The 13,341-nt window shown below is 38.3% G+C and overlaps 1 protein-coding gene across 4 annotated transcripts in view; it reads left to right on the top strand.

The window, feature by feature from the left end:
• Nucleotides 1–310: 310 nt before the first annotated feature.
• LOC103570584 (DNA mismatch repair protein Mlh3) overlaps nucleotides 311–13,341 on the top strand; it is a 66,754-nt gene continuing 53,723 nt past the window's right edge. For 3 of the 4 annotated variants that reach the window (XM_053742404.1, XM_008548373.2, XM_053742402.1), the window contains exons 1-5: nucleotides 311–539; nucleotides 609–854; nucleotides 960–1,124; nucleotides 1,400–2,056; nucleotides 2,483–2,606. In XM_053742404.1, the coding sequence (XP_053598379.1) occupies nucleotides 480–539; nucleotides 609–854; nucleotides 960–1,124; nucleotides 1,400–2,056; nucleotides 2,483–2,606 (1,252 nt within the window). In that variant the 5' untranslated portion in view covers nucleotides 311–479. The remainder of the gene's footprint in view (nucleotides 540–608; nucleotides 855–959; nucleotides 1,125–1,399; nucleotides 2,057–2,482; nucleotides 2,607–13,341) is intronic. The other variant, XM_053742403.1, reaches the window with a different exon arrangement.

Here is a 13,341-nt window from a genome sequence, read left to right as displayed (position 1 = left end):
GGTCAAGAAAAATTTGAAATTTTTTCACAGAGAAAAAAATATATCTCAGAACTATATTGTATAATTACAGTAACAATGCTCATTACTTATCTACTAGATTGTTACTTCAACGATGTACTGTATCTTTCTGACAACAATCAAAAATAGTCAAACCGGGTTTTTTTTTCCAGTAACATTTTTTGTCCTCGTTATTTATATTATTTCGAACAACTACAATATTTTAAAACGTTTCAAATTTGTACACCTCAGCATGTATCTGAAATTCTTATTTTGGACTAAGTGTATAGTTATTTTCAAAAATAGGATTTTTTCTCCCACTACTTGGCTATGATGAAGTTCATGGATTTGCAATACAACTAACTTGCATACGCAGTGATGACTTGATTGTACAAAACTGGTGGGACAAAAGATCATTCTTTTACGGACTCCAATATAGCTATATACACACCTAATGTCATTAACATTAATATAATTTAATCATGACTAATTGTAATTACTCACAATCTCAGCTTTTTATTGTGGATTTGGTATGTAATTATGTATGTACAATTTTTTATTCATATTAATTTAGTTCATAAGATTAATTATTTTTGCAATTATATTTTTAGGTTAGGATTTCATTAAACTGTTTCTCAACATCTGTGGCTGTCAGGATTAATGATAATGATAAAAGAATTCAAATAATCGATAACAGTAAGGGTATTAATTATCAAGATTTAGAAAATTTTGGAATAAATTATAAAAAAATTCATAATATCGACGCTAATATTAATGAAATTGTTTTTAAAATGCATCAAATACCTTTAATAATTTTTATGACGAAGTCCGAAAATTCACAATACTCATATGCAAAAGTATGAAAAAAATATGATTCCTAATATTAATTAAAGAAACGATTTGTTACTTGATTACAAATGTTTTGATTTCTAAATCCATCACTTGTGTTTTTTTGTCTACAGATTTTTAAATTTGGTCGCGCGTTGAAAGTCAAAAAAATTTTGGATCGTCCTATAAATGGAACAACTACAACGATTTATTTTGGCAAGAATGTATACGAACGTGGATTTTTAAATCGACAAAATTTTAAAGAAATACTTGAAAATTTTGCTTTAGATTATCCTCAGGTGATTAAAATATATTTTTTTTTTCGCCTCCGGGCGAAAACCGTCAACTTTCGCCCCGCTGTGCAAAACTAAGTTGCCGCTTTCCACCTCCGTCGAGGAGAAAAATAGTATACGCACCTTGGGTAGTAAATGAGAAAGCCTCAGATCATACGTTTGTTGACCTCGGCTTCACTTCGGCCAACAATTACATACACATACAATCTAAGACATTTCTTACTCTACTGCCCTAGGTGTGTAATATACTATTAATCTTTTAAACGATATTTTCCGTATAGGTTTCATTCACCATGCGTGATGATGTTAGACAAAAAATTATTATGGGCATAAAAAAAAAATCCTCGGATCAATTGCAGAAATATAAAATTGTTAAAAAATCCAAAAATTCCACAGCAAATTTGTTTAATTTTAAATTGAATAACACTTATCCTAAAAACAATATAAATGCAATTATTGATGCGTTGTTCCATAAAAAAATAACTGAGAGTACAGAGATTGATATGGATAAGCAAACAATACCGTCATCTGAAGATGATCAATTGAAATTTGACAATCAAATTAACTATAATAAAAAAATGACTATTCCGATGGAAGTGTCATGTGATTTAAATAATATTAGTGGTGAATGGTCTGACTGGATTTTAAATTCTCCCAATGATTATTCATATTCGATTAATAATGATGAAAAATATCTTAAAAATTATTGTAATTCAGAAAAACAATGTTATAGTTTTTTGCCACAAAAATTAAATAAAATATTACGAGCTGGTGGCCAACGTCTATTCAATCATCAGTTGAGCAATGGATACGACAATGAACATAACTTCAGTTTTCATTCATGTCATCGAAAAAATTTCGATAATGTAAGGATTTGTAAAAATAAAAGGATATTTTCCGAAATAACTATAGACAAACATTCATTACAACAAATTAAGGTAATTAAATTTATAAAAATATATTTTCACGTTAAATTTATAATGAACTAAAAGTCAACTAAGTATTAGTTGATAAAATAAGATCAGCAATCGGCAAAATTTGCCGAAGATAAAGAATCAGCGAAAAAAAAAAAATTTGAATGAGGCCGAACAACGGAAAATACGTTATTTACAGTAAAGTTACTGTAGACACTGTACTTTTTACAAGTAAAGTACAGTAGAAATATAAAAAAACACGCTTTCTATGGTATAACATCGTATTTCACAGCATTTCCTTAATTTCCTTTTCATCATAAGATACCAGAATAAGCACCATAAAATCGTCCTATCACTGTATTTTGCATAGTTTTTAAAAAGTCAACTTTTGAAAATTTTGTATCACAAAATTGAAATTCAAATGAAAAACTGATATTAATTATTTTCTAGGTGTTGAGGCAAGTTAATTTTGAGTATATTGCTGGCGTAGTTGAGCAAAATAATGAAAGATTGCTGATTTTAATTGATCAACATGCTATGGATGAACGTATTCGTTATGAGAATCTATTGGAAGGTATGATATATGAATCGGTGTAATCACAATTTTTAATCTTAAAAAAAATCAAAGATTTTCGAAAAATTCGGGAAGTCATTGTTTTCATCCTGACTTGCGAAAATCGAGTTTTCATTAGGTGTCCGCGTTTCGAGGTTCTACACGGAGAAAAAAAACGGTCTATCAGTTGACTCTGCGGGCCAGCCCCAAAACTTCTCGCTGTTTTCAAGCTCCTTGAGTTCGGAAAATTATGGTGAATACATTTTCGAGCTCTTCGAGCTCGAAAATACTTTTGTATGCCTACGTTTTTGAAAAAAAAAAACGTTTTTTACCATTTTTTCTCCAACGTATCTCTTCGAACGAATTAACCATTGAAACGGTTAAGGTGAAAATCGACGCGTTTTATTCAGTTCTACAGCTGATCAGATTTTTAAATTGATTTATGTAGTCGTTTTTGAGAAATTTCGAAAATACTAAAAAAAAAATTTTTTTAATTTTTTCGACAACGGTTTCCCATGAACGAATGAACCGATTTTGATGGTTCCCGGGTAAACTATCTATCGGTTGACCCTGCGGGACATCCCCAAACTTCCCGCAGTTTTCGAGCTCCTTGAGCTCGAAAACATTGTTGTGAATACATTTTCAAGCTCTTCGAGTTCGAAAATACTGTTGTATGCTATTATTTTAGGAAAAAACGTTTTTTAGCATTTCTTTCTCCCACGATATCTTACGAACGAATTAACCGATTGAGATAATTGAGGCGGAAATCGACGCGTTTTATTGAGTTCTAGAGCTGATTCAATTTTGGAATGGATCGGATGAGTCGCTTCGAAGATAATCGAAGAAAACCGTTTTACACCATTTCTTTCTCAATCAATTTCTCTCGAACGAATAAACCGATTGAGATAGTTGAGGCGGCAATCGACGCGTTTTATTGAACTCTTGTGCTGATTAGATTTTGGAATTGATCGATCGAGCCATTTCTGAAAAATTTAAAAACAAACTGAAAAGAAAAAAATTTTTTTTTTGTTTTTCTTCCATATCTTAGAGTCTATTTGATCGATCGATTTTAAATTTTCAGAAAAGTTGACGGCCAACAAACTCTTTTGATTGCCATCTCAAATATGTTAATCGGTCAGTTCATTAGAAAGATATTAAAAGTTTACACACACACACGCGCGCGCGCGCGCGCGCGCGTACATACTGACACTCGGGCATCCTTCTGAAAATAGTCAAAATAGCTTCCTAGGACCTTGAAACGTCGACATCTGATGAAAACTCGATTTTCGAAAATCGGGGTGAAACCAATAACTTCCCGAATTTTTGAAAATTAATAATTCTCTTAGCGGGAAGTTAAAAATTATATATAATTTGTAACATATTTTTTTTTAATAACTCGATTAAACTTAACAAAATTACACATAACTTTTACTCAATAAACTTACTCAATGACTCGAACTCAAAATCCACAAATCGGGCTACGTTACACTTCGCCTACCGATCACTCCTCTCATTTCCTCCAGATCCTGACAGGCGCCAGCCGACTTTTATTTCCCTGGTATCGGCAACCGGTCTAAACGTACTCATAAATTAAAACTAAGATCTAAATCCTTCAGAAATGAAAGAGATGAACGGTGGTAGCAGCATGTCCTGGTGCGCTCAGTATGCTAGGTTGTGGAGAGAGGGTCGCGGTTCTTTTTACGCAGAAGAAGCCGATTAATTACAAATTAAATTGAAATAAAATAATGAAAAGAAAACTAATTAAAATATCGTAAAGATGACGTGAGAGTGATGCGAAAGGCCCAAGCGACCCGCGGTCGAGTACTCTCGGGCCATCAGGCAAATAAATACCTGAGTAAGACATCGGGAACCTCTCGTAGACGACGAATCACAAAACTTAACACAATTCTAGATAAATAATAAAATAAAATAAAATAAATAATGTGGTAAATCAGGACGACAAAAATCACGACAAAACGACTCCAAGAACTCAATACTCAGAGCCTCCAGCTCCAAAACGAAATCAGTCAAGAGTGTGGTTGAGGCCTACCTTTGGGGCTCTCCGACTCACCACCACTCGCTCCAAAAGTTCAAACTCGACTAATGGGTCTGCTCGTACCCGAGCGACTCCAAAATCCAACTCTCTTATTCCGTGGTCTGCTCCCAACTGCTTTTCTCTTGTCTCCTACTCCATTATTTTGCACCCTCTACTACTTCCAGTCACTCTCACATTCTCGCTTCTCCATCCATTCTTTCCCCACCACATACAAGCCGTGTACTCACGGGTCTTCCCGCAATGTCACTCCTCGTGATATCCGAAGTTAGCGAATTTTTGGCTTCCTCGAGCATCACAAACGAGGTTTGCCATTCCCAAATAAACGTACATATACCCCAGCTAACTCCGGGTACCAACACGAAGGGGTAGCGACATTTCAGCCGCTCCTCCGTGATCACCACGTTAACCCCGAGGGCTAAGTCTAGGCCTAGTCGTCATCACTAGTCGGGAGGCACATTATCTTGGCCACTATCCGCGTCACAGCTAGACATCCCCCGTTAAATCCACGCTTAACCACACAGACACTCCCAAAACAGATAACATACTGTACACGTAATACTCTCAACGCACTTATCTCACCGCTCACGTACTTCATACTTACCTCTTTTAATATAGTGGAAACCTAAAACATGCAAACCTCAATAAGACAATTTATAGATAAATTGAGAAAAATATAGATAGCCCAAACTGGGAATCGAACCCAGACCATGTCGGTATCGCGCCGAGTGCTCTACCAGTTGAGCTATCCGGCACTATACTATATTCCGTTCAATTTGATCTATAACTTATTGAGCCACACCGTCCATCGTACTTCATACTTTCTATTCACTATCTCCTACACTTAACTCGACACACGTACGAACTCCATCTCTCTCTAGCACACAGACACACGCTTACTCTACTTCTAACCCCATCACCTTGGCAATGTAACGTCACAAATTATACATGAAAAATGGCCCTAAGATAGTCTTTATGCGGTGAGGTCAATGTTTTCAGCACGTGTCGTAGGGTTACATACTCGGGCTGACGGCAAATTACAATAGATCATCGACTTTAAGGTAGTTCACTCGCAAAACGACTTTTTTTAGGAATGCGATGAAATTAAAACATAAGATTAACAACAATGTCTGATATTCAATGGGAAAAAAATGAATTTTTTTACCGATTGTAAAACGAGATATTAACAATCAAAAAGTGCATAATTAACATGCCGGAGATCTACCAAGTATAAAAAGAAACATATATTTTCCTGAATATCTTGAAAATGGTTCTTACGATTTTTTTAAAAAAATTATTTACTGTTAAACGAAAAAATTAGAAATTTTTTGAACAAAAATCTGAATTTCTTGACCGATTAATTGAAAAAATATTGATTTTTAAAATATACATAATTTTAAAATTCTTGACGTGTGGTGGGGTACAGTAATCATAACTCGACAACGTTACAGTCGTCATACACAACCTGCGGAAATTCAAATGTCAGTTTGTTAGGTTAATTTTTGAACATGAAAGTATTTCAGGTTGAAAAATCATTTGAAAATTTTTTGAAATAATTTTTATGAATATTAAACATTTATTCAATGATATTAAACAAACAACGAACTTATTGTTTAATAATAACTTATATTAATGATGGCTTTTCTAATAGCTTTAGAATTCTAAACAATTATGATATCGAAAGTAGTACACATCGGACAATTTTATTCTTTTAAATGCGATTTACTTGTAAGTAGAAAAAAAATTATTAAAGTATGCACAAAAATTTATTTTATCCAAAATTTGTGATTGACAACAATAACAAATTATATGTATACTAAACTCCCACTATATATAAAGATTGCTACCTATACGTTTAATCTATTGACTATTCAATATTAATGTTTGCAGCGTTGCCACATTTATTATACTCATCAGAAAGATTGTATTAGTGTGTATCTGTATATTTAATGTATGGGATACAGTCTCTCACAAAAATAAAGTATTCTAGCATTGAGTATCTCCAACTTTTTGTAGTTACGATTACACTATACTTTTGGCTGCGGATGTCGCAAGTGAACTACCTTAAAATTCAGAATTCATATGATATTGATTTAAATTTTACTCGGATGTTTTAATTATTAATTTTAATATTTATTATCAAAATAAATACAACACAACCACGCGGTATAACCTACTCCTCTTATGATGAATTGAAGTAACCATATTTAATGTGGCGGTACTGTCAACTCGGTCACGCCTCTGATGGCAGACTCGCAACTAAAAACGCCTCGACGCCACCAAACGCCTAGAACTTCAACGGACCAAAATATATCTATATATACTGATCTAGAGACGCCTACGGCTCTGGCAACCAAAGTTTGCACTAAAAGTTTATTTAATAATAATAAAGTGTTTATTAATTGTGTAAGCCGCTGATTAAATATACAAGTATAACTGTCATCACTTGGTGTTTTATTTATTGTGAATTACCCCTTGAATCCACAATTGGTGACCCCGACGTGATCCAAGTGATCGAAAAGTGGTTATGCATGGCATCTCGCCAAAAATATCACCGTGAATTATACTGACTCGTAGTTAATTACGACACCAAAAAATTGCTCATTATAAAAAAAAAAACGGCAAAATACTGGAATATGACTTCCAAGGTGTGCCAATATACGACAACGGTAACTCTCTCCTCTTGGACAACGCAGCCTCCCTCGAGATCCTCTAAGGCCTGAATATCGATGAAAAACAAAACATCAACACTGAGAAGGGTGCAATACCAAAACATCAACTACCACCAGGTAACCAAACGGAAACATACCCACTTAATCCAATTCTACGGCAATATGTTGCACACCGACCAACGATACAACGTCGCGCGACCAACGCTGCGAGCATTCTCTAAAACTCGCCCTGATTTCTGGTTCGTCATGGCGGAAGCAGAATTTATCACTTGCAACATCAATGACGATCGAATCAAATATTTCACTGTCATCAAGGCTCTGGATGCCGAGACAATCGAGCAGTTATCAGACTTGGTTCGACAAGAGCCACTGGCAGATAAGTATGAAACTCTTAAAAAAGCCGTTATTGCGCGACTTTTTGACTCTAGGCAGAAGCAGGTCAACAAACTATTAAGAGAAGTCAAACTGGACGGAAAAAAACCAACCCAACTTCTTCGACAAATGTGGGCATTAGCAGACGGATCAATCGACGATACCATTCTGCAACAATTATAGCTGAAGCGGCTTCCAGTGCAGATACAACTGCACTCGATAATTTCGAGCACATTACCGCTCGATGCAATCGCCAAATTCGCCGACCGTTCCTGCGAAATGCTGCTGAAAACCCACATAATGGCCACATCAGGTAAAAATTACACTCACGACCCTCCTCTTGATGATAGCCAATCGCAGAAAATTCAGCAAGCGATTGATAAAGCGTCAAACGACATCATCGAACTGAAAATCCAGCAACAAAAATCGTAGCAGCAACTCGCACCAAACTATACAACAACAGCAGATCCAACAGCAACTCTTCCAGATACTACAGATTTTGCGAACACTCCAACTAGGACATCGGTCAAGATCAAGGTCAACTACGCCTAACCGAAGTGGCATTTGCTATTTCCACGCCAAATTCGGGTCAGAAGCTCGTAAATGCACTATGCCCTGCAAGCCCTCTGGGAACTTAAAACCTCCAATGCTACCTCAAGGAATTCAAGAAAAACGACAAAACAAAGATCATCTGGAACAGTGAGGCGGAAGAAGCGTTCGGAAAATGCAAAGAACAACTCGCGACAACAACATTGCTGACATTTCCATCGTCCAAAGACCCACTAGTACTAATGACGGATGCATCTTTAACAGCCATCAGTGCAAAATTGGAACAGCTCGAAGACAACACGTGGAAACGCATCGAGTTCTTCTCACGCAAGGTTAGCGCAACCGAACAACGGTATAGCACTTACGATCGAGAACTTCTCGCTATCTTTGCAGCCACGAAACACTTTCAACATCTCCTTGAATGCAAGCGTGTTATCGTCAAGACAGACCCCAAATCGCTAACATACGCGTTCAAACAAAAACTCGACAAAGCGTCGGAACGTCAAGTTCGTCAACTCGACTTCATCTCACAATTGACAACTGACATAGTCTACGTCAAAGGTGACGAAAACATCGTAGCAAACGCACTCTCTCGAATTAATGCAATCGACATGCCATCAACACTCACTCATCAGGTTATACATCAAGCACAACAAGACGGTGACGAGTGAAAAGACCTAGTCCAATATTCAACATCGCTCGAACTTCAAAAACTTAAAATTGATGGAATCAACGTATTCTGCGACATAACCTCTGGCATCGTGATACCTTATCTACCTCGAACACTACGTAAAACGGCATCCAACGTCGTCCACAACCTGTCCCATTCCAGCGGGAGAACCACGTCTAGAAACCTACGGGAAAAATTCATCTGGACCGGACTACGCAAAGACGCAACTACCTGGTGACGAGAATGTCTTGCATGCCAACGTGCCAAAGTTCATCGTCACAATAAACTCAAACCACACCACATCGATGTCCCTGATAACCGATTTAACCACATCCACCTGGACATTATCTTCTTACCAAAGGTAAATAATCACGCTTACTGCTTAACAATAAGCGATCGGATTTCCAGAAAGCCAGTAGCAGTGCCGATATAAGACATGACTGCTGAAATAGTCACCAACGCGCTTTACGAACATTGGGTTTGTCATTACGGTACTCCAGTAACAATCATAACGGACCAGGGCACGCAATTCGAGTTAGCCCTATTCCAAGCTCTAGCATAACTTGTCAGGGCAAACAAAACACGAACAACTCCGTATCACCCGCAATCGAACGGAATCGGCAAAAGAATGCACAGAACACTCAAAGCTGCTCTAATGTGTTCTCCCAAACCATGGACTGAGATACTGCCATCAGTATTACTAGGATTAAGGACTAGCTTTAAAGAGGACATCCAAGCCACACCAGCAAAAATGCTATACGGGACATGTCTTAGAATCTCTGGTGAATTTTTCCTTACCACCGAGATGCCACCGGAACCACAAATCTTCGTAGAGAAATTCTGCGAGCACATGCGAGGCATACGACCGAGACCCACTGCGCACCACAATAAAGCCAGAATCTTCATTTTGAAAGACTTGACTACATTCTCACATGTGTTTATACGTTGTGACCACGTAAAAGCACCCTACATCGGCCCATATCCGGTCATTCAACGAATTTCGGATGTTGTTTACAAAATCAATGTCGATGGCACCGAAAAACAACGTTTCAATCGAACGATTCAAACCAGCTTTCATAAGCAAAAACGATGACACTCATCCAGAAGAACCGGCAACAGAAGCAGCAGCAGGACCAATGCAACAGCATCATGGGAGTTCTCCAATAGACAAGCCGAAACGCACATACACTCGCAAAGTTACATTCAAACTTCCCATCGAAACTAACTCAGGGGGGAGTGGATGTGGTGGCACTGTCAACTCGGTCACGCCTCTGATGGCAGACTCGCAACTAAAAACGCCTCGACGCCACCAAACGCCTAGAACTTCAACCGACCATAATATATCTATATATACTGATCTAGAGACACCTACAGCTGTGTTAACCAAAGTTTGCACTAAAAGTTTATTTAATAATAATAAAGTGTTTATTAATTGTGTAAGCCGCTGATTAAATATACAAGTATAACTGTCATCACTTGGTGTTTTATTTATTGTGAATTACCCCTTGAATCCACATTAATGTGGGGTATTTACCACTACTTATAAAATAACGTGTTCACATGTACACAACAACAATAATTTTTTTATTTATTGAAACACTTAATAATTAAGTACAGAATAGAATTATAAAAATAATAACAATGCTTGTTGAGAGTTATCTCTGAGTATCGAGAATATATATCTTAGTATATTTTTTGCAATGTTATCTCTGTTGTACGGCAAAGGCTAAGTTGTCAGCTTAGTTGCTGAGTATAGTGAATGACTTGAGTATGATATGAGTATATGCAAGAATATGTGTGAGAGTGTATGTGTTTAGATGTGTGTGTAAGCCCCCACACCACTCCTCCTCCCCCCAGATAAGGTGGTCATGGTGTTGGCGCGTTATTTGAATGTGTTGTTCTGTTCTGTGTTTATTCGTACACTCTTTTTGATCTTCTTGGCTGGATACGTACGGAGAGATCCGGAAAATGTAGTAAATACTGGTTGGAATCCCGACGACGAAGATGCTTGCTGCTGTGTTGCAGCTGATTGCGATGTCAATCGGTTTTGAACCGAAGAAGACGTGCCTGGTTTAGCTGTTGTTGTGATGGCGTAACAGGTGTTGTTACAGCAGCTAATGCATTTTTTCGAGCAACAGGTACAGTATCGGGCACAGTATCAAGTACAGTATTAGGTACAGGTACATTATGCTGACTAGCGTTATTTTCAGATTGCTTAAAAACTTCCGAGGAAGCCAGGTGAGCGGGTTTCAGTCTCTCTATACTGACGACTGTTTCTCTTTCTTCCACATTGATCGCAAAGGTTCTATCATCAATTCTCTTGATGACTTGATGAGGCCCTAAGGTTGTTCCAGCGGACGTTTGACGTAATCTAGCCTCAGGAAAACGTGCGAGCATGTGGCTAGGTTTTTATAGCAGAATGTTCTTTGACGGCAGTGATGTGCAGCGGGTGCTGGTTTTACGTTCCTCATGTGCACGCGGAAATCTTCCAAGAAAAAGTTGGGATCCTGCGGCGGATCTTCGTGTGTGAAGAACTCTCCTGGCACTCTGAGTGTTGTGCCATATAAATATTCAGCCGGTGATGCTTTAAGGTCTTCTTTATAGCAAGATCTTAATCCCAAGAGAACCGTAGGTAGTACCTTGGTCCACTGGTTGTTCTGGTGACACATGATGGCAGCTTTCATTGTCTTATGCCATCTTTCAACTAACCCGTTGGCCGCAGGATGATATGCCGTGGTGCGGATTCATTTTCCGCCCACTAGATGAAGGAGTGCAGTATATAGAGCACTTTAGAATTGTGATTCCTGACCCGTGGTCGCGATTTTTGGACATCCAAATCTTGCGATTCAATTGGCATAGAATGTTTCCGCCACTGTAGCTGCTGTTATGTCCTTGATAGCGACTGCTTCTGGCCATCTTGAAAATCTGTCCACCATCGTCATACAGTATCTGAAACCTCCTGACTCTGGTAGCAGGCCAACCAGGTTGATGTGGACATGATCAAATCTCTGATCCGGATTAGTGAAAGATGCTGGTTGTGTGTGAACATATCGGCCACTTTTAGATCTTTGACAAGGGATACAGGTACGTGCCCATTGCGTAATATCTTTGTTCATGGATGGCCAGACATAGCGTTGAGCGATTATCTTACTTGTTACCCGGCCAGTAGGATGAGACATATTATGAAACGCGTCGAAGACTTGATGTCGAAACGGTTGAGGCATAAACGGTCGAATATCATTGGTGGACACGTCGCAGTAAATGGCCTGATGATTCTGGCCGTATGTTAGTTTCTGAAATTTCAATGACGTATTGTTACTTTGTAATATCTGAGCTAGCTCCCGATCTTCAGCTTGGCGTTGAGACAACTCATTGAAGTCAATGACTGTGGGAAGTCTGATGGCGTCCACACGAGACAAGACGTCAGCTACGTTATTGCCCATGTCGTTGATGTATTGAATATTGGTAGTAAATTCACTGAGGAATCCGAGCTGATTAATTTGACGTGGAATTAAGGATTCGTCGCTGCGACGTTCGAATGCAAAGGTCAATGGCTTAGGGTCGGTGTGAATACTGAAGTCTCGAGCCGCGAGCCAATGACGAAAATATTTAACAGCTTCATGGATAGCCGTGAGTTCACGATCATAGGTACTGTAGTTACATTGAGTTGGTGAGAATTTTCTTGAAAAAAATTCGAGTGGTTGCCACTCGTCGTTGACTTTTTGTTCCAGGACTGCGCCCATGGCTGTACTTGAAGCATCTGTGGTAAATCGAAGATCTGCATACGGTACTGGGTGTGCTAGCAGTGTCGACTCAGCCAGTTGTCGCTTGATCTTTTCAAACGTTTAGAGTGATTCTTCTGATCACGAAACTGCACGTTTATCATTCTTTTTCGAGTCCTTAAGCATTTCATTCAAAGGTGCTTGAATTGCTGCTGCATCTTTCATGTGGCGCCTGTAAAAGTTGACGGCACCGAGGAATCGTCTGAGATCTACCAGAGTTTCAGGTTTCTTGTAGTCCAACAGGGATTGAACTCTGTCCGGCAGAGGTGAGGATCCTTCAGGAGTGATGCGGTAGTCCAAGAAGTCAATTGAGTTGGCTCCAAAAACGCATTTATCTGCATTGATGCAGAGACCGTATTTTTTTAGGTGTTCAAAAACGACCCGCAGATGTTTTTTATGCTGCTCATCATCTTCTGACGCTACGAGGACATCGTCAACATAGAAATACACAAAGTAGTCGAGACCTTGCAGGACTTCACACATGAGACGTTGTAAGGTCTGTGCTGCATTCCGAAGTCCAAAGGGCATACAGACGCATTCAAAAAGACCAAACGGCATTATTATGGCCATTTTAGGAATATCTTCTTCTGCCACTAACACGTGCCACAAAACGAGCACTTGATATCAATTTTTGAGTATACTTTTTTTCCAGTGAGGA

The sequence above is a fragment of the Microplitis demolitor genome, chromosome 10 (genome assembly GCF_026212275.2).
Source record: "Microplitis demolitor isolate Queensland-Clemson2020A chromosome 10, iyMicDemo2.1a, whole genome shotgun sequence".
In the NCBI taxonomy this organism is placed as follows: Eukaryota; Metazoa; Arthropoda; class Insecta; order Hymenoptera; family Braconidae; genus Microplitis; species Microplitis demolitor.
The sequence above is the reverse complement of the archived record's forward strand: the minus strand, read 5'-3'. Positions and strand labels throughout refer to the sequence as shown.